Source organism: Equus caballus, chromosome 13 (assembly GCF_041296265.1).
Source record: "Equus caballus isolate H_3958 breed thoroughbred chromosome 13, TB-T2T, whole genome shotgun sequence".
NCBI classification, from domain to species: Eukaryota; Metazoa; Chordata; class Mammalia; order Perissodactyla; family Equidae; genus Equus; species Equus caballus.
The window spans coordinates 51,346,023-51,366,196 of record NC_091696.1 but is presented as its reverse complement, the minus strand read 5'-3'; the positions used below and the strand labels follow the sequence as shown (position 1 = coordinate 51,366,196).

General features: G+C 57.8%; 2 protein-coding genes and 1 long non-coding RNA gene across 3 annotated transcripts; 1 reads left to right on the top strand and 2 right to left on the bottom strand.

Moving 5' to 3' along the window:
• Positions 1-479: 479 nt before the first annotated feature.
• On the bottom strand, positions 480-2,541 carry ZG16B (zymogen granule protein 16B). Its single transcript, XM_014730156.3, has 4 exons — positions 2,493-2,541; positions 2,319-2,401; positions 1,979-2,087; positions 480-1,014 (listed from the first exon to the last, which is right to left on the bottom strand). The coding sequence occupies exons 2-4, from the start codon at positions 2,371-2,373 to the stop codon at positions 480-482; spliced, it is 699 nt and encodes a 232-aa protein (XP_014585642.2). The 5' UTR covers positions 2,374-2,401; positions 2,493-2,541.
• An 8,943-nt stretch (positions 2,542-11,484) lies between these two features.
• On the bottom strand, positions 11,485-16,126 carry LOC100068704 (testisin). The gene is made up of 7 exons (XM_023616523.2): positions 15,913-16,126; positions 15,786-15,815; positions 15,670-15,696; positions 15,297-15,462; positions 14,300-14,583; positions 12,090-12,244; positions 11,485-11,815 (listed from the first exon to the last, which is right to left on the bottom strand). The coding sequence occupies exons 1-7, from the start codon at positions 15,977-15,979 to the stop codon at positions 11,585-11,587; spliced, it is 960 nt and encodes a 319-aa protein (XP_023472291.1). The 5' UTR covers positions 15,980-16,126; the 3' UTR covers positions 11,485-11,584.
• LOC138917038 (uncharacterized) lies at positions 14,326-17,692 on the top strand. The gene is made up of 3 exons (XR_011424374.1): positions 14,326-14,722; positions 14,836-16,333; positions 17,500-17,692. It is a non-coding gene; the product is annotated as an uncharacterized lncRNA (long non-coding RNA).
• The last annotated feature ends 2,482 nt before the right edge of the window (positions 17,693-20,174 follow it).

Below are 20,174 nucleotides of genomic sequence, written 5' to 3'. Positions count from 1 at the left end.
TTGCCTGTGTCCCCATCAGTGCAGACGCCACAACCAACAGTCACCGTCTGCTTCTGTATCTGACCCCAGGGGTGCCCTTCAGCTTTATACCTGGCCTCTTCTTTTTTACACCCTCAGTGCCCAGGAGAGCCTGGTGTGGGTGAGGCCTTGGCAACTGTGTGCTGAGTGAGTGAGGAAGTGACTGACTGACTGCATGAATGAATGAGTGGCTTCCCTGAAGCCCCTTGCACACTCCGGGAAGCCTGGACCTGAGCCTGGGCTGGCAGAGGCCAGCTGGATGGGCTTGGAGTGGGGAGTTGAGGGCAGGGCATCCTTGGAGCCCAGAATCCTGAAAGATTGTGGGATCAGCCCAGGGTCTGCATGGGCATGTCCCGCATCCTCGGCAGAATCGCGGAGGCCTGTGGTGTCAGACCCACCTCCTGCCTCATCCCACAGCTCAGATCTCTGAGCTCAGCCCCAGAGCCTCACCCTCCACAGGCTCAGAAGGTTTGGGTTGTACCCCAGACCCAAGGACCACGCCTGGACACACTGTTCCTGCAGAAACTGCATTTATTGGTGGATTCTGATTCAGGACCCGACTCGGATACCCCAGTGCTATCAGCCCAACACCAGTGAGACCGCCTCAGCAGGGTGACCCGTGCCCCATCCCCGGGGACCCAGGAGCACTCATTCTCTGCGTATGAGAGGGTAGGTGTTTGTACAGTGGCCAGCTCCTCTCGAGGATCATCCCACTGAAAGCCGATGCTCGTGATGCCGAGGAGCTTATGGTGGCCAAAGATTCCCGTGAGCACCCTCCATGGTTGGTCTGGGAAGGCAGTGAAGCTGTTACCCTCTTCTCGCCCAAATGCGGCCGAGCGCCCTTGGTCGGTGTATACGACCAGGTACCGGAGGTAACCCTTGTACGAGCCAAGGATGGCTATAATGTGTTCACCCGGCCGCAGCAGGAATTCCTGGGTCTTCCCACCTTCTGCACCGTGTCTTTCACTCCAGAAGGATCCATGTCTCAGCTGGATGCTGGGAGAAAGGGGGAGCTTTGGATGCCCGGTGCCCAGGAGACTCACCACTCCGCACGTCCTCTGTCCCCGAGCCACCCCTCCCTGGCCACCAGAGAGCAGGCACATGTATCTGGGTTCTGACACAGACATGCTGGTCTCAAACCTCTGCTCTGCCGCCTTTGGGCTCTTGGGTTCATTACCCAGCCTCTCTGGGCCTCAGTTTCTTCATCTGCCAAATGAGAGTGACTGTTGGAGCATTCAAGGATCATCCGAAAGGAGAGCTCGGAGCAGTGCCCAGTCCCCGTGACCCTCACGAGGTGCCTCTGTCGTGACTCTGAGCGGGGAGCTGTCCTCAGCCCCAGCTTGGACTTTCTGAGCCTGAGTCAGGCTGCCCAGGACACAGTTTTGAGAAGCAGGTGACTCCCCACACTCACCTGGGGAGTCCCACTAGTTCCACCCATCTGGCCTTCTCTGTATCCTTGCCCCACTTTGGTGCCTCTCCCATGGCCTCCCCGCCTCCCCTCACTCTACCCACAATCTGTCCTCTTTGGTGCTGACTGTTCTGCCCCACTCCCTTTCACAGGTCCCCGGGACCCTGTCAGTGCAGAGCCAAGATCTGCCCCAGGCCTTGAACAAGGACACCACCCCAACATTAGGGGAGCAGCCCTGGGCTTTCTGCCTTTACATACTCCTGGTGACTTGTGTTCAGTCAGTGGTCCACTCTGACCCTCACTTCCTTTCCTCTCTGACCTAACCTGGACTGAAAGGACTGCTGTGCGGGAGAGGAGGCAGCTGAGGAAAAGGGACGAAGGGAAAGGTGATGGCTGGTGGCTCCATGTTTCCAAGGACCTAACTGGCCTCAAAGAGTCATTAATACCCAGCAAAGATGTTGGGAGAAGAGGCGCTTAGCCCCATCCCCATGTTCCCAAGACTTGGCATGAGTGGGACACAGCCTTAGAGCTCATGGCCTGGCTCCTACTCACCTCTTAATCAGGCCCAAGACAGACCCTACAGACACCCGAATCCCCGTGATGTCATTGTCATAGTCTGGAGTAGTACTGAAATACTGGCCTCCTCCGAGCCCATAAATCTCTAGATGATGAAAGAAGCAGGTGGGGAGAGAAAATAAATCACACAGTGACATGCAGGCTATCTCTGCCCCTCTCTGGACACGGCCCCTCCACCAGATGGGACAGTCCTGAGACTAGAGTAGAGTTAGTCTGTGACCAGGGCAGGGCCCAGACCCTGGGTCTCCGGGATGCAGAGAGGGGAGGGTGGCCACCAGAGGGATGAGCTGGAGGGGGCCGACCCAGCCAGACTTACGCCCTGCCCAGCAGGTGGTGCTCCACAGGAGGGCGAGGGTCAGCCACAGCAGCATGGCTTCTGGCTGGAGGGTCCCAAGGCTCCTGCAGAGAGGAGGACAGCCCATCCGACTCTCAAAGAGGGACCCCACCTGACCTCGCCAACCCCATCCATGGAGGAGGAGCCCCGTCTTACCGGGACAGGACAGTCCTGGCGCTGGGCAGTCTGGTTGTGCCTGACCGTCCTCTGCACGGCCCTTTATACCCTCCTGAGGCCTGTGGGCCCCCATCCAGAAGGAAGGAGCAGGGGCACCAGGGGACAGGAAGGAGCTGGGAGGTGAGGACTCTTCCTGGGGAATCCCCAGAGCCATCCTTGGGGGAGGTTCCCGGACCTGCTGTGTTTGTTGTCTTGGCCCCATCGCCTGCACAAACAAGATGGGACAGTGACAGATATTTCACTGTCACCTCTGAGTCTCTCTCCTCAGCACCTGGACTAGATCTTGGTCTCAGAGGAAAGGAGGTTTGCTGAGAGCCCTTCCCAGCTTGGCCAGCCAGGTCAACCCCATGGAGGGGCTGTAAGTCAGACGCCCAGGGAAACTCTGTGGGCCCCAGGGCTCCTGCCTCCTGCAGAACTAGTTTCAGGACCTCACTGAGGCCTGGGCAGAGCCTAGTGTCCCACAGGCTTTGGGGAGCCCAGGCAAGCTCCCCACTGACCCTCAGAAAGCCAGAGTGGGCAATCCAGTCCAGTGTGCCTGGCACCACATGGAAAAGACACCCCAGGTGGTGGCCTTCTGTGGTCTGTCACTTGGAGATGTCTGTGACCTTCCCTCTATGCCGGGTCTGGGCATAGCTGGGATGACCAGCTCTGGGCTGTGGGAAGATTGGACAGCAATGGTGCTGAGACAGGAGGCACAGAGGAAGGGGAGAGGGCGATTCTCCAGGCCAGTCCTTCCCAGAGCGCCGGGGCCAGGCCGTGATCAGACTTTATCTGGGAGGTGACAGGCTGCTTCTCAGGGGCTCCATCCTGCAGATGCTTCTGGTGGAGCGTGTCCAGGCTTTCTGTGTCAGGCTGGAGCTAAGGCTGCCCGCATGTCCCCTGGATCTTTGGGAAGGACCACAGGCTCACAATCGTCACCATAGGGGGTGAATATGAATGTCAGCACTGGAGCCAAATCGGAGCCCAATCTCATCTTCCCTACTGACGAGGCAAGTGATCTGGGGACCTGCGTCACCTCTGTGCACTTTGATTGTTTCATCCAATATATGGGATAACAGTAGAACCTAGTCCTGGGGCGGTACAGGAATTCAGCACGATCCTTCTCCATCTCAGTGCCTGGACGCCTAAGACTTTGTTCTCTGTGGGCAGGTGTGCAAGGCTATCACTTGCAACATCCTTTGAAATCACAGAAGCTTAGAAACAACAGACTTGTCCATCTAAAGGGGACCCATTGCAGAAATGACAGTCATTGCTACCATGGGATACTACACAGGGATGCCTGCTGCTCTGGTACGTTGCCCAAGGAGACAGGGCCAGTGTGGACTGGAGGGTTTAGAATGCTCCATCTGGTTACAAAAGAAAAGGGGTGCACAGGAGGACCTCGTGTGTGCAGACTCACCCCGGAAGTGCTGGCTCACCAGGAACTGGGAACACTGGTCTCATTGGGATGGCAGGGCTGGGAGGACTGGGGGTGGCTGGAGGCCAAGTCTAGCTGGCACCTCCATTACTTCCACCAGGTAACCAGGCCAGAGCCCAGCAAAGCACGGCCCGCAGGCCAAGTCGTGCCCTCCGTCTGCTTTTGCTCAGCCTGAGAGCTAAGAACACTTGTTACATTTTTCAATGGTTAGGAAAACTTCAAAGTGACAGAGGAGGATGCTATGAAATCTAGTGCCATCGCCCATAAATAAGTGTTCTGGGTAAAGCCATGCCCATGTCTTCTGGGGCTGCTCTCACGCTACAAGGGCAGAGCTGAGTAGTTGTGACAGACTCTTTGACCCATAAAACCTAAAACGTGTGCTCTCTGGCCCTTCAGCCACAAGTGGGCTTCGGCTGCTCCCTGTTGGGTGCCTGTTCCCTTCCCTGGCACAGACGCAGCCCTGTCCATGGTGCTGGCTTCATGGGTGGGTGAGGGGGCTCCGTTGAACAACTAGCCTTTCAGGGAGACCAGAGCAGAGAGGCACTTGGTCCTGACAACCATGCCCTTCCTCCTGGCCCTGCACTGGCCTCCCTGGAAGGGCTCCTCAGGGTGCAGGTCCCCACTGACCCCATCCTTGTTGCCAAGGTGAGGGCCCCCTCCTGTCCTCCCGATGCTCCTCACCCCTCCCAGCAGCCCTCAGGCCCCCAAATGCAGCAGAAGCTAGGCCAGGGAGGCACAGCAGCTCCCCTCTCAAGGCCCCAGGACCCTCCTGTGGGGAGGAGGCCGAGAGGCCCTGACCTCACAAGCATAGCTCTGGAGAAAGGGGACAGGCCACATAAAGGGGCCCATGTTCCTGTCCCAGCCCAGCCTCAGGGCACGAGTGTGGCTACTGCTGCCAATTCACGTGCCTTCTCTCCAGCTCCAGGCTGGCAGGGTTTGGCGCCCAGAAGGAGGATCTCTCTGTGCCAGGGCTCCAGGATGCACGTCTTGGGTGCGAGTTGGAGGAGAAGACAGTTGGCAGCCTGGACCGGGCGGGAGGACAGGACATGTCTAAGGGACACAGGAGACACATTTTCAGAGTGTACAAGCATGGTGACAATGCATGCACGTGCACACACGTGGGCTGGAAATGCACATGTGCACCACGTCCTCGCACACGTGTGCACTCTCAGAAACACACACATGCCCAGCTATCCTTGCATACAGCAGCTTGCACAAGCCCCCTGTCCCCCTACAACACGCATACGCTCATGCACTCTTGTGGAGGAGGCACTGATCCAGGGGAAGCCCTGCCCCCTCATCCACCCTGGCCCAGTGCTGGCCCTGAGTCTGCTCCAGAGACTCAACACAGACCCTTTGTCCCTCGGGATCAGGGCTCCCCACAAGAGGATTTACTGAGCATTTACAAGGCCCTAATCCCCTCCACAGCTGTGCTCCAGACCTCATTCGGCCTGGAGGGGAACAATGGGGCCTTGTCCTCCCAGCAGAGGCAGGCCCTGGGCTGGCTGGTTTGTCCGGGTTGGGTCAGCACTGGCACCCCTGGTCTCCCTGCTGTCTGGGTGTGGGGCTCAGGGAGACCTCTCTGTGCTCGGCAGGCTGAGGCACAGCACACAAGAAGGCCTCCATCCCCAGCCCACTCACTGCTGGCCAGGGTCTCCCTGCAGCCCTCTGGGAGAAGCCCCAGCCTCACTTGGATGCTGGAAACTGTGTCCCTGGCTCGGGTCTTGGGGCAGGTCTGGCCTGGCTGAGACTCTGGGGCCAAGTCGGGGAGCTGTCTCCTCCGCGTGACCGTATCTGATTCCTTGGGCCCAGGAGTCAGAGGGAAGATCCTGCTGGGTGGGGGTGGGGAGTGATCAGGAGGGCAGGGGCATTTCTCTCCTGACCCAAGCGAAGCCCAGAGTGGGCCTGTGTCCCCGGGCTGGCCCTTGAGTGGCTGCTGCCAGGCCAGGAGGCCCATGTTGAGGGGCAATTCGGCTTTGCATTTTGGAAACTCTCCACTCTCATCCACATTTACGCTCACGCTCATTCAGATTCTTAGGAACAACACACTCTAAGCTAAGTACTTTTTCTCCACTCTTCCCCAGAAAGACTCAATAGTTTTCCTGCTTTTTTTTCTCCCCAAATCCCCCCAGTACATAGTTGTATATTTTAGTTGTGGGTCCTTCTAGTTGTGGCATGTGAGACGCCGCCTCAACATGGCCTAATGAGCGGTGCCATGTCAGCTCCCAGGATCCAAATCCTGGGCCACGGAAGTGGAGCGCAGGAACTTAACCACTAGGCTATGGGGCTGGCCCCGAAACTCAATAATTTTAATGCAAATCCAGAACAACCAACCACACATTTTGTCTAATCTTTTATGTCACTAAAATTCCCTTAGTGCAGGTGTTGAAAATAAAATGAACTTTACCTAGGTGACCAATTGAGGGAGCATTCCTCCCAATGTTTCACTATAAAATTTTTGAACTTATTGCAAAGGTGAAAGATGTTTAGGCGAAGACTCATATTCTTACCACCTCTCCAAGTCTTGATATTGCATTGTGTCTGTGTCATTGGGTATCTGTCCATCTAACCAATCACACATCCATCAACCCATCCCATTCTTGATGCATTTCAACATAAGGTGCAGACATCAGCACACTGCCCCTTGGACACTGCAGCTTGTGCATCATTGAGTAGATGGGTTAACTGTGGTTTTTTTCCACCTCAAAGTACAATTTGCGTACAATGCAATCTTAAATCTGGAAGTGCATCCTCACAGGGTTTGATAGACGCACATGCCTGTGGAACCCAGACTCCTTTCCAGATACAGAGCACACACAACCCTGCCCCCAGAAAGCTCCTTCCTGCTCCCTCCCAGGGAATCTCCGCCCTCCCACCTCCAGGCAGCCACTGCTCACAGCAGACATTCTTAACCACGGGACAATACAGGGAGAACAGAGTTTGTAAGTCGTTTTAGGAAGAAAATGGATAATCAAATTAATCCAACCAAGAGATGAGTCAATGTAAAGAGCTTATGTGGTTTATTTAATTTACTTAAATATGGAACAAATATACATCTGTGGGAATCCTGGTTACAGAGTAGAATAGAACAGTTAGAAAAAGTAACCACATCCAAACAATTATGTAACTCACCAAAATTGGGAGTGGAGGACATTCGTTTCCCAGGGCTGCTGCAACAAATGACCACAAACCTGGCTTCAAACAACAGAAATGTATTCTCCCCCAGCTCTGGAGCCAGAAATCTGAAATGAAGCTGTATGCAGGCCGTGTTCCCCAGGAGGTCTCTAAAGGAGAATCTTTCCTTGCTTCCTCCAGGTTCTGGTGGCCACCAGCATCCTTGGTGTCCCTTGGCTTGTGGACACGTCTCCTGTCTCTGCCTCCGTCTGCACACGGCCTCCTCCCTGTATCTGTGTGTCTTCTCTTTTTCTGTCTCTTCTAAGGACACCTGTCACTGGAGTTCTTGTCCATTCCATCTAGGATAATCTCAAGATCCCTACCTTAATTACATCTGCAAAGATGCTCGTTCCTAAGAAAGTCACCTTCTGAGGTTCCTGGTGGACATATCTTTTGGGGACCACAATTCAACCCACTGCAGCGAGTCACCTAAGTGTCAGCCTGACATTTGCCTGGGAGCCTCTCCTGGACTCCAGATCCACCGGATCCCACCTCTAAGTGCCCTGAACCCTGCGCCCCGCCCCCCTGGAAGCCCCTGCCACCATCAACTCAAGCCCACCTGCCTCCCTCCTTCGAGAGGCTCCAGCGCATCGCTGGGGGCAGCACCCTTAGAGAATTGTTCACTTTGTCAGCTTCTCCTCGTTGATCTCTAGAGTTTGCAGGAGCCTGGGAGAAGCAGACTCCTGTGTCAGGCCTCCATCCTGACCCACACCCTATCCGCCCTTCCAGCTGCCTGTCCTTGAACCTACCTTTCAAACAGATTTCTGGAACAACATTCAAATGAAACACGGTTACTCCCAGATGGTGGGATTTAGGACATTTTTCTCTTTCTTCTCTATTCTTTTCTGTATTACTTCAACTTTTTTATATCAATTTTATAAGAACAAAGTGATTATTTTTTATAAAAATGACATGTACTTTTTAACCTTTAAGTTCTCAAAAGATGTAAGAGTGGAGTTGTCAGTGTCAGGAGCAGCGTGGGAAATGGGTCCCTGACTCTGCTGGAGGAGTCTGCTGGGGACCTTCTCATGGTTTAAAAACTCTTAAAACGTGGAGCCTGTTTGACTAAAGCGCTGCTCTCATAGAAAATTTATCCCAAGAAATTATTAGGAAGGTCTGCCAAGGCTTATAAAAAAGTATTTACATGAATGTATCATTTTTAATGAGGTTTATCAACAGCCCAGATGTCCAGTACTAAGAGATCGGCTAAAAGTGGGGTTCTGGTGATTTCTAAAAGTTTCTTCTTTAGGCTCCTTTCGTTGACTTTCATGTTCTAATGAGAATGCAGTACTTTTATAATCATCGTAAAGGAATTTTCAGTTTGCAGAGAAGTCTGGCTCTGCAAGTTCGGCACCTTTTCTCCTGTTGTCCTAGACAGCCACTCAGGGCAGCAGTGTGATGAGGCTGAGAATGAGCAGCCCAGATGGGGTGCCTGTAAATTCTTCTTCAGCCACGATCCAGCTCTGACATTAAAAGGAAAAACAAGCCTCCTTAGTAGGCATGTGATCTGGATGGTGGATTTGCACCCGGCCATAAGGCTCAGTAAGTAGAGACCTCCTGGGGGTGGAGAGAAAGGGAGGCCCAGTGAAGACAGACTCTACACAGAGAGCCTGCTCCGCCCAGAGACTGAGAATGGGGGTGATGGCAGCTGGTGGAGGTGTGGGGGTGTCAGCAGGACATAGAAATAAGTGCCTGGAAATAAGCATTGTTTCAGGCACCTTCAGTTACCTGCATTTTCACATACCTGCTTTATTGGGTAAACATCCAAGGAGGAACCAGGGACTCCGCATCACTTCCTCACCTTAGATGAACACCTGGACAGCATGGGCAGCGAGGTCTCAGCTCACCACCGCCCCCTCGTGTCCGATGGAGCACACGGCAGGGGCAGGTGCTGAAAGGAAAGACTTAACTGGAGAAGAATCCACCTGAGAAGATGGAGGATGCCAGATCAGGGGATCCCACAAGAGGGAGGGCCCAAGAGAACACTAACATTTACCCTACAAAAACTATGCTTAAAAAAATATCTTATGACTCCAAGCTATGTTCTCAAACCTGAATTTGAAAGTTGCTGGGTCAATTGTATTAGTAAATCCAATAGCAAGAGAAAGCCCCTCTCTGTTAATGCTGGATGGGGGGAAAACACACCGTAGGACACTGGTCACTCATGGTCCAGCCAGCCCTCTCCCAGCCTCCACCTTCCTCACCAGGTGGGCCTCCCATGTTCCCACCACGCATGTCCCCTCAGTGGTCAGAGGGACTTCCACTGTCCACTGGGTCATGGCACTCACTGCTTTGATTGTGGCAGGATGGGCAGTTCCACTGGCAAACCACGTCAGTGCCTTCCGGTCAGCCCAGTCAGCACGGGGTGAACTGGGGACCTGGACTGTCCCTTGTACGTGCTCACCCAGCACCCAGGGCTCTGTGTGTCCCAGCCTCACCCATGTTTGCCCGTGTCAGCCCATGTGCTGACCCCGTGCAGAGTGTTAATGTCCCCTGGGGCTCGCTTTCTCCCTGGTCTCGGGCACTAGCCCCTCCTAGGATGTGTCCGGGGTCACCTGTGCCTCAGGAGCGGGTGTCAGATGACCTGAGCCAGGACCCACCCAGAGCCCACCCCTGATTCTGCGTGGGGCCATCGGGCATCTCCACCATGCTGGCCCTGGCACGTCACTAACCAGGAGAGCACGTGGCTACGAGGTCCCACTACGGCCTTGCGTGCCGAGCACAGACCAGGGCAGCACTTCACTCTGCCCAGCCAGGGGGACAAACGGCCTCCTTATGTTTGGCCATGGCAAGCTGCAAGGCTAGCCACGTGGGAAAGCACCACAGAGCCCACGTTAGTGACACATTGTGACAGCTGTCATGGAGAACTGTAAAGGTTGTGATGCGCAGGAGTGACAGGGTGGAGGGAGCAGCAGGCTCCGAGGAAGAGACAACATCCAAACTGAGGCCTGGAGGAAGAACAGGACTCCACCAGGAAAGAGGGGACATTCTAGACAGAGGGAACAGCATCTGCAAGGACCTGGAGGCAGGCAAGAGCTGGGCACACAGGCGCCACGTGGTCAGTGGGTCAAGCCTAGCCAGAGGGAGGGTGACAGGAGATGGGAGGGGGCCCTCAGGGGTAGGGTGCCCAGCCTGGACAGGACCCTAGGAGCACTGGAAGCCGCAGGGGGTATGATATGCTGGTGGACCTTGTTGAGTGTGGATTTGACGCCCTCCAGCTGCAGAGCTGAGGGGAGGAGGGAGGGAGGAGAGGAGGGAGAGGGAAGCAGAGAGGCCAGACTGGAGGCAGTGGCAGCCTGAGTGAGCTGGCGGAGAAGCCAGGGGAGAGGAGGTGACAGTGCCTGGTGGGGAGGACACTTGTCCTGTTTGCGGCTACCCACCAGTGTTTGTCCACCCTCCCTGTTTGGGGAACCAGAACCCCCCTCCAGCCTACCTCCCTGGGCTCCCAGGTGAGCAGAAGGCTGGCTTTGGGTGGAGGCCTTTTCCATGGGGGGAGGGGGCTGGGGGGAGCGGAGGGAAGCAATCCAGGCCCCCCAGAGCTTCCCACACTTCTGTGCGCTCACAGCACTGGGGGATCTTGTGAAAATGTAGGTCTGCCTGAGCAGCTCCAAGGTGCCCCTGAGTCTGTCCTGCTGGCCTGGTCCCTTGGCCACACTGAGGCAGGGTTCTTCCAGTGGGGGCCCAGACACAGTGGAGGCTGCCCAGTCCCCCTGATGGCTTGGCAGTGGCTCCCCAGGCACTGAGCCTCCCTGGCTGCTCCAGCTTGGAGTGCTCGTGCCCCCAGGACCACCCCCCACCCGTGGGGGGTCAGGGGAGAAATGCCCCCGCCCAGCATCTTTGTCCTCCAGGAGGCCGATGCTGAAGCACGTGCCCCGCGGTTCTCAGAGGGCCCCAGCCAGACTGCGCCTCAGTCGCCCACAATGGCAATTTCCTCGTTCAGGCAAACGTCATTGGGTTTCTTCCCTCCCTGCCTCGGTTTCCCCACTCCTCAGTGGAGCTTCTGGTATCGCCTCCCACATAAACTACCTGCACCCAAGTCCTGGTCCCAGGTCGGCCTTTGGGGAGCACTGGTGAGACTAGGAGAGTGTGTGTGATGAGGGTGAGCATGGGGGTGCTCGGGGCATGTGCTCCACAGCACCCCCACTCGTCCTCCTGGCCCCCAGGGACCCTGGTGCCACTAATGTCCTTCCATAAGCTACCTTTCTGATTGAACTGACCCGAGAGGGTTCTGCTGTTTGCAACCAAAACCTGTACAGTGCAGACTGGTGGAGAAAGATTTAGGAGTTAGGGATGGGTCCTGGGATGGACAGGACATGGGCGACCATGAGGGAGCTGTCCAGCGGGCCACTCAGGTCCACAGATGTTCTGCACGGCATCAAATTGAAACGTACAGGTGTTTATTAGAAACAGGATAGAAGGGGACTGGGCATGACCCAGCAGATGGCCCCAACTCTCAGATGCTCTGTTGTGCTCAGGCCGGCTATACGGACAGGGGAGCCCAGAGCAGAGCGAGGAGCAGCAGTGGTGGGGAGGGGCCTGGCCTGTGAATGCCACTGCGGGCCATGAGCTTCTGGATCCAGTTGAAGTGTGTGCTGACGTTGGTGTAGACACCGGGCCTGTTGGGTCTCCCACAGCCCACTCCCCAGCTCACGATTCCAACCTGAATCCACATGCCGTTCTCCTCACAGGCCAAGGGTCCACCTGAGTCACCCTAGGGAGCAGCATAGGTAAGCCCAGACCAGGACAGAGCGGGAGGGGTTAGCAGAGGGGCAGTGGGGCTAGGCAGACCAGGTGAAAATCCCACTCCTCCCCTGGAAGCAGCCAAGCCTCAGTTGCTGCATCTGTAAAGGGGCAATTGTCTCCAGCTCCCAGGGGCACCACGAGGACCAAACGAGGTACAGGGGCACAGGCTGCTCTCGGGCCTGGGGCCGGGTGGTGGGATGCTGAGCCCAGAAGCCCCTGACTGGGGTGGGAAGGACACTCACGAAGCAGGCATCCTTGCCGCCTTCGGGATCACCAGCACAGACCATATCTCCCCAGATGTCAAGGCGGAAAGCAGGCTGCTCGTAGAGGTAGTTGCACATGGTGGTGTTTATGATGTCGACCTGCACCTCCTGGAGGATGTAGGGAGCTGGCAGCACTGCCGAGGAGTTGAGGGACAGAGAAAGATGGCCTCCTGAGCCCCTCCTCTGCCATCTGGTTGGGAGGAATGGCATAGGCTCCGGGGGGCGGGGGTGTCCCTGGGGCACCCACAGGGCCGGGGCCATGGCTCTTGATGAGTCCCCAGCTTCAGCCCACAGCCAGCACATCATGGGTGATGAGCAATCTCACAGAAAGACCCAGTGGATGGACTGGCTCTTATAGCTCCTCCCTGGGAGCTGGGTTCCCCACTGTAGCATGGGGATGACAGCCCCCATCCAAGCCAGTGGGCAGGGACCTTAGCATGCCCAGGGGGAGGGACTGAGATGGTTTAGGATTAATACAGTCCAGCTGTGACACCCAGGCGCCTGAGCAGGGGGCACCCCGGGGCCTGCACCAAGAGCTTCATGCTGCTCCCTTACGGCTCCTGCTGACCCCGGGATGCAGCGCCGTCATGACCAGCTTTCAGGGAAGGAGAGACCCGGGGAGGATGGCCCTCCCTCAGCCCCAGCAAAGCACCAGGGAAGTGCCGGTACCGACGTGAGACCAGGTCTGTCAGATTCCTAAGTCTGGGCCTTAATCACCACGTCATCCTGCAGAGGATGGGGACAATGACACAGAAAGCTGACATGGAGACGGAGCCTACTGTCTGCCGGGCACTCTGCCAAGTCCTCTTGTAGGAATGCTTTTAACCCTCGGAACCACCCCTTGAGGTGGGAGCTCTTATTGCCCCACTTTACAGATGGGGAGGCTGAGGTGCAGTTAGCTGACGTGCCTTGCCTGAGGCCTCCCAGTTAGCACATGGCAGATCTAAGGTTACTCCAGGCTGGGGGGCTCCAGAAGGTGCCTCCTACCTATGAGAAGGAGGATGCAGCCTGGGGTTGCATGTGCCCACCTGCCAACCTTGGGTCAGGGAGGGAGGGGGCAGAGCCTGCTTGGCTGGGCCCACTGGCTCACACCCACTCAGGCCTTTGGGCACAGGGGTCTGCGGCAGGGGCACCTCATCCAGCTCCTTCTAGGGGAAGGGAAAGGACCCCAAGTCTAGAGGGCGCAGGCCTAGTGTTGACTGCTCTGTCCCCTCTGCCAATTCTGCTGTGTGACCCTTAGGGACACATCACCCTCTCTGGGCCAGTGAGCCCTGGCTTCTCCACTGAATTCTTCTGGGGCCGTGGGCGAGTCCCATTCCTCTCAGTTTCCTCATCTATTAAGTAGGTATAAAGACATCCCAGCCTCACTCGTAGGTAAGCTCCAGAAGGAAGAGCAAGAGAAACCTTGCCTTGCTCACTCCTGCATCCCTAGAGCCTAGAGCAGCGCCGGGCACACAGCATGCTGGCCGGGAGCTTTCTCTGTCGTTACTACTGCTATTGAGGGAGAGGCAGGAAGAGCCAGGCCAGGGAGCAGGGGGAGAGGCATCCAGGCCCAGGGATCACATCCAACTGTGGGGCTAGAGCCCCCAGGGCACCTCTCGGGAGGCTGTGCCCAGCGTTTCAGGGTCTCAAGGTGAGAGATGAGCAGGTGGCAGCTCATACCTGCCAAGGACCCGCAGATTTAATGGGGAGCCAAGGGTGGAGGATGGCTTGAAATTGCGAGGACAGAGAAGCAGGCTCAGCACCCCAGAAGAGAGGCCACCACAGGCACATGCAGAAGGGATGGAGGAGCCAGGGTAGGGAGGCAGGATGGCCGGGGGTGGGGAGCATCCAGGGCGAGGTGGAAGGAATGCAGGGCCAAGTCAACCCCTGAGGCCTTTCTGACAGGCCCCCATGACCCCCAACACCCCTGCAGGCTGGCGGGTGCAGGCCGAGCCAAGCTGGCCCCCCTCCCCACCCTGGCTCCCGGCTCACAGTCTCTGGAAGGGAGAGGAACTCGGTGGGGTACAGAGGTGCTGCCCTCTCAAGGGGAGCAGAAGGAAGCAGGAGGGGAGAGAATGCTGAGCAGGCCAAACGCGGGCCCAGCTGTACAGGGATCAAGGTGGGGGCTGCTGTGGCTGGTGCGGCCGAATGGGGACAAGGACAATGCCACCCTCCCCTGCCCCAGCCCCGTCTGTCCCCAGCCTCACTGTGTTCTTCTGTGATGTCCCCCCAGCCAGTCACCCAGCAGTCAGTCCGGTTCTGGAACTCGAAGGAGGAGGCCTGGACACAGATGGGCTGGATGTACTTATTGTAGGTGACAGAGGAGGACAGCTTCAACAGGGCGATGTCATAGGCTGAGGTCCCCAGATATAAAGGACTCAAAACGATCTCCTGCACTTGGTAACGGTTCTGGTAGGCCCGCAGGTTCCAGAGAGATGGCGCGGCAGACAGCTCGCCAAACTGGACTGTCCACTCATAGGGATCGTTGTTCCTGGCAGGCGAGGAGAGAGGGGCCACCTGAGCATCCCGGGCCGGCTCCATGAGGTGAGACTGCCGGGGCTGCTGCTGGGGCTCATGCGGGATGCCGTCAACAGTTCTTCTTACGGGCCAAAGCGTCCAGGGGAGAAAGGGTGAGAGCCCACAGAGGCCACCACCAAAGTCCCAGACCCTGGGGGTGGGGGGAGGGGTGCCTCCCTCTGCCTCTCATCTGGCCAGTCACTCAACCAGCCCCTCTCCTCCCCAGCCCACCTAAGGAAAGAACGAGCAGATGCACGGGTGCCAAAGTGGGACACTCAGCAGGGTGGAGTCAGAACAGCTTCCGAGGTGGCTGTCACCCCAGGCCAGGCTCTGTGCCCAGCACTTACCCGGCTCAGCTCATTCCTCCCACCCCTGGGACACCTCCACGGGGGGTGGGATGAGGAAGGGGAAGGCTGGTGGTGTCATTTGGGGAGAAGAGAAGACAAGAGAGAAAAGAAAAGAACAAGACACACCCATGTGCACGGGAACGTTCTGTAAGAAAGTTCTGGAAGAACCTGAACCGGGCTCCCTCCAGGGGCACTAACGGGAACTCGTGTGGATGTAACTGACTGGGACTAGGTCTGGGGCTCAGGAGAACAGGGGGGCCGCATCCGCGTGTGGCTTGCGAGGAGGTCCCCGTGCAGACCCAGGACCCCGGGTCAGCGGGCCACGGGCCCCCGGACTCACGTTTGGAAGCAGTGCGCGGCCGAGAGCACCCAGCGGCGGTTGAGCAGGGTAGCTCCGCACTGGTGGTAGCCCCACAGGCGCAGGCTGCCCTGCCACGGCCAGCGCCCGAGCTTCGAGTCCTTTCCACCTATCACGCGTGTCAGGACGTTCCGTTGGCCACAGGGCCCTGGGATGGACAGTCGGACACGCGGCTGAGCTGCAGGAGGCAGGCTCACCCTCGTGCCCTCGCCCACTGGGGTGCGCGAAGGGAAGGGGCTCTCCGGGAAACCGCGCGCGTGCTGGGGTCGTCAGCCCACGGAGAAGGGGACGCTGGGAGCCCTCCCCACGTGGTCCGCAGGTGCCCGCCCCTTTCCCCCACGGTCCCATCAGTTACATGTGAGCAACGACGAGTTCTCGAAACCTGGAGTCGGGGAGAGAAAAAGATGAGGCGCCCTTTGCGCTCCGGCCCAGGTGCCTTACGCAGGGAAGCGCGCGTCCTGGGCGCCTTACCTGGAAACAGCACGTCCTGATCCTGCAACCCTGAGGGGAGACGAGAAGGTCAGCTGCCCTGGGTGTCCACGCGCCCCATCCTCCCCCATCACCCCTGGGTCGGCCGGCAGCCCCCGCCTGAGCTCACCCCGCTTCCCGAGTTCGACTCCCACCAACAGCTGCGCCAGCAGCAGCGCCCCGACCCGGACGTCCATGGCCTCCTCTCGGGCCCGCCGCTTGGCGCCCCGTCTGCTTCCGCCTGCTCCAGGGCCCGGCGGGGCGCCCCCTGGGGGAGAAAGAGCGACAGGAACCTTGGCCCCCACCGTCTGCCCCCTTGACCTCTCCGGGTGTGAGAGCTGTTTGGGAACATGATACCTCACAGTGCCCCAGCTTTGAGCTCGTGCTGGGGCTGGGTCCCCCAACCACGCCCCTTGATGTGGCCCGGGAAGCAGCGCGCCCCCACAATCCTTTTCTTGTCTGCAACCCTGGGGTTCTGGCTGCCTCCTTTTCTACCCACTCCTTCCTCCAAGAAGGCTCAAGGACGTGGCCCGCAGCCAGGCCTTCCAAAGGTACGATAACGCGTCCTTGAGTGCCCACTGGAGGCCTAGCACTGTGGGCTGAGGCGGGAAGAGAGGTTCCCTTGCAGGACTTCCTGGGGGAAATGCAGGCCTTGGGTTTTGTCCTCCCTGCTGGTCCCCGCCTGCCCTGGCTGCCCCTTGGCCGCAGGCCTAGCCCCTCTCATCACCCTCCTCCAGATTAAATCGTGAAAGTTGAATTGGCCTTTCACAAACTTTTTTGCCCGGCGTTTTAGGAGGAAGGAAATTGCCAAAATGGGAGAGAGACGCCGCTAGGCTGTCCATCTCAGTGTCACTGTGAGCAGTGACTCTCCAGACAGGGGTCCTAGGAGGACCGTGCCTGCTCGGTGCCCCTCTGCGTGTCCTGAACCAGGTCCAGGGTGGGGTTCGCAGAGCGATGAGTTTCCCAGCATTGGCTTCTGGGGCTCCCTCCAGGCAGGGGAGCCAGGCTGGAACTCGCAGGAGGTGTCCACTCTGTGGGAACCCTGGGTCTTGGGCCTGGCCCTGGGGTCACCCCAAAGGGCCTGGGTGGTGACTATCATGGGAATCAGCTGCTGGCAGCAGGGGCAGGCAGAGCCAGGGTCCCCGCCTGGAGCAGGGAGAGAGGGCTCCAGATGATGTCCTCGATCCAGAGTACGCTGAGGGAGATGCCCATGAGACACCAAGCCATTGGTAACTACAGAACCTTCTCCAGAGGATGCAGGCGGCCTGTCACCAAGCCTCCTTGACTGCACACACTGGCGTGACCCCCGCCAAGTCACCCTACAGAGAGAGGGCCAGTGGGTGTGGGCTCAGGCTGGCAGACTCAGGAGCAGCATGGGTCCCAGGGAAGCCAGGGCTAGGTAGGGACTGGGTCCCTGGGCACGGCAAGGGGATGAGTTTTCCCCGACATAGTCCTTAGCACCTGAGCATTTGTGACTGGCCAGTCTCCTGGGAACTCCCTACAGTCAAGGCCAAGGGTGGCTCATTGTCCAGGAAGCAGCACCAGAAACCCCCCCTGGCTCGGGAGGGAGGCCCAGGGAGCCCCTTCTCCACTGTAGCCCTAGGGATCGCTTAAGCCGCAAACCCTGGGACTCCCCACGGTCCTTGAGAGCCCCTTCCTCTGGCTCTCCCCCACTCTGACCACCTGCCTGTCCCCTCCCCCTGCCGTCCTTTCCTAGTGAGCTCCAAGCTTGCTTCGGCCGTGGGGTCGCCTCTCCCTGCAGACTCCTCCCAGACGGTCACACGGTGGGCTTCATCACAGCATTCAAGAGAGAAAAGAAAGAGATGAAAACGAGGCCAGAGTCGAGATGATGGTTAACATGACCTGCTCAAGGCTGGACTATGGGCAGAAATAAAAAAATTACATTTTAACCTTGACTGTCACCGGATGGCCAGAGAACAGTGCCGTGGTCCTGCCCTGCAGTGAGGACATTTAGAAAGCCCCGGCATGAGATCCACTCTAGCGGGGAAGGATTGGCCTCAGAACCGGACTCAGCCTTAACCATGCACGCTCTGCACTCTGCCTTTAAAAACCAGCCACCCCAAGACTGAAGGGGGTTCACCTATCAACTTGCCGGTTGAGGTGTACTTCCCCGGTTTGCAAACCCTTTGACAAAGCCTCTCTTTTCTTTAAAACTTATCTTTAGGGGCCGACCCAGTGGCATAGTGGTTAAGTTCTTGCGCTCCGCTTCAGCTGCCCAGGGTTTGCCGGTTCGAATTCCAGGCATGCACCTAGCACCCCTGGTCAAGCCATGCTGTGGCATCATCCCACACAGAGGAACTAGAAGGACTTATAACTAGGATATATAACTATGTGCTGGGACTTTGGGGAGAAAAAAAAACACAAGCTTATCTTTGCGTGGTAAAGCTGTACATTTTGGCTAACACAAGTCTCACGTCACCTCCTCAGCAGGGCTTTCCCTGCCCTCTTCCATCTAAAGTGAACCCCATATACTTCCGCTGACTGTCTGTCTCACTACCATGTTGTATTTTCTCCCTAGAACGTGGAAACATCCAAAATCATCTTGTTTGGTCATTTGCGCGTGTGGCTCTCAGATGCCCCCAAGGACTGTGTGACACGCTTGGTGAATGTTTGTGGAATTGAAGGGTTGATGGAGGATGACAGGAAAATGTGGCAGAGGGAGAAAAGGAAGGAGAAAAAAGAGGGATGCAGATTGGCAGAGGTTCTGGGGGGGGAGGGGCTCTGGCTCGGGGTTCCCAGTCGTCACTGTCATAAAGGCATCTGCTGTGGAGGGGGCACCTGCTGAGGTTGGTGGCCCAGGAGCGGTCCTGACCATGGGCTTCTCCAGGTGGCCCCTCGATGCCCCTTGGGGAATGTCAGCTCTTTGGAATCCAGAGACAGAGTCTGCAAGGCTCAAGGTGGCCCTCAGAGGTCACTGGGGCCCCTACAGGTAGGTGAAGGGGTAGCATGTCCTGCCCTCCCTCCCTCATCCATGCTGTCACACCTGGCTGCCACCTCACAATGTCCCCACAGGAGAAGCCTGGAGAAGGTGGGCAGCAGTTGGAGTTCACCTCCATGGTTGCATGTGCAGGAGGGGTCTCCTGGGCGAGGGAAGAGGGGCTCACACTCCTCCCTGGAGCAGCCCAGCTGGTTCCCTAGCACGGCGTCCCAGAGCACACATGTCAGATACGGGCAGTGTCGGGGGCCTTGAGTGCATGGTGACCGCAGTGATGTCACTGGTGGTCAGCCCACAGCTGTAGTCGGGATGCGGGACGATCTTGGAGACCGAGTGCAGGCTCATTTCCTCCAGGGTCCGCTGTAACACCCAGGTCCAGGGGCCTGTGGCTGTCCCTAGCCACCCGCCCCCCGCCACCCTACCTGCAAGGCTATTCTCTATTTCCACCCAGCTGCCCCTCACCCTGGCTAGTCCCAGGGACCAGGAGTGCCTCCCAGGCTGTCTGGCCATCAGGCGACAGCCCTGGAGGCAGACAGCAGGATACGTGGGCCCCCTGCATCCAGAGAAGGCTCCAGGGAGGGGTGCCTAGGTTCAGGTGAGCTCAGCATCAAGGGCAGAGGACACTGTGGAGAAAGTCCTGGAGAGTGATCTGCAAGGGACAGGTGGGAGCTACAAAAGGTGGAAAGTCCTTGGCATGCTGCCTGAGGGCAGAGGGAGCTGTTGAAGTGTGTGGCCACTGGGCTCGGTGTGGGTGGGAGAGCCAGGCACAGGCCAGGAGTGTCCCAGGACAGAGGCTGAGGCTCCCACCCAAAGGGGCTCAGCCTGCCCTTCCTTCCTCCCTCCCATCTCCTCTGCATAGTGGCCCACAGGGGCCCCCACTCACATCCTTGCCCCTGCCTGAGGTCCCAGGCCTGTGCTCCCTCCTCAGCTGCCGGCTTACACATTTCCAGCCAGTTCCCAGGCTTCCCCCAGAGACTGGGGCTGGGAAGAGGGAGAGAGATGGAAAACAAGCTCAGCCTGGCCCCAGCCTTTGCCCTTCATGTCGCGGCGATGTGGATTCACCTCCAGTCCAGCCCATGACCCTGGGACTCACCCCCAGCCCTGCCATGACCCTGGGACTCACACCCAGCCCTTCCATGACCTTGGGACTCACACTCAGACCTGCCATGACCCTGGGATTCACCCCCAGCCCTGCCATGACCTTGGGACTCACCCCCAGCCCTGCCATGACCCTGGGATTCACACCCAGCCCTGCCATCACCCCAGGACCCCCAGGACATGTTGCTCTGCCATCCCCTGAGCTTAGGGACAGGGCTGCTGGTGAGAGTGGGCTCCGGCAAGCCCTGGAGCTTGCAGCCCTCAGTTTCCCTGTCTGAAAGATGGAGATAATAGTAATGTGCTCCTCGCAGGGCTGCTGTGAGCATCCAGTGACATCC

Excerpts from the sequence above, each read along its gene's own strand:
- ZG16B (XM_014730156.3), bottom strand. The coding sequence starts at position 2,373 with ATGCTGCTGTGGCTGACCCTCGCCCTCCTGTGGAGCACCACCTGCTGG. Across the intron at positions 2,088-2,318 it reads CACCACCTGCTGGGCAGGGC|AGATTTATGGGCTCGGAGGA; the intron begins GTAAGTCTGGCT and ends TTCATCATCTAG. Across the intron at positions 1,015-1,978 it reads GTCTTGGGCCTGATTAAGAG|CATCCAGCTGAGACATGGAT; the intron begins GTGAGTAGGAGC and ends CCTTTCTCCCAG.
- LOC100068704 (XM_023616523.2), bottom strand. The coding sequence starts at position 15,979 with ATGGACGTCCGGGTCGGGGCGCTGCTGCTGGCGCAGCTGTTGGTGGGA. Across the intron at positions 15,816-15,912 it reads AGTCGAACTCGGGAAGCGGG|GGTTGCAGGATCAGGACGTG; the intron begins GTGAGCTCAGGC and ends GTCTCCCCTCAG. Across the intron at positions 11,816-12,089 it reads GCGGCAAGGATGCCTGCTTC|GGTGACTCAGGTGGACCCTT; the intron begins GTGAGTGTCCTT and ends GCTGCTCCCTAG.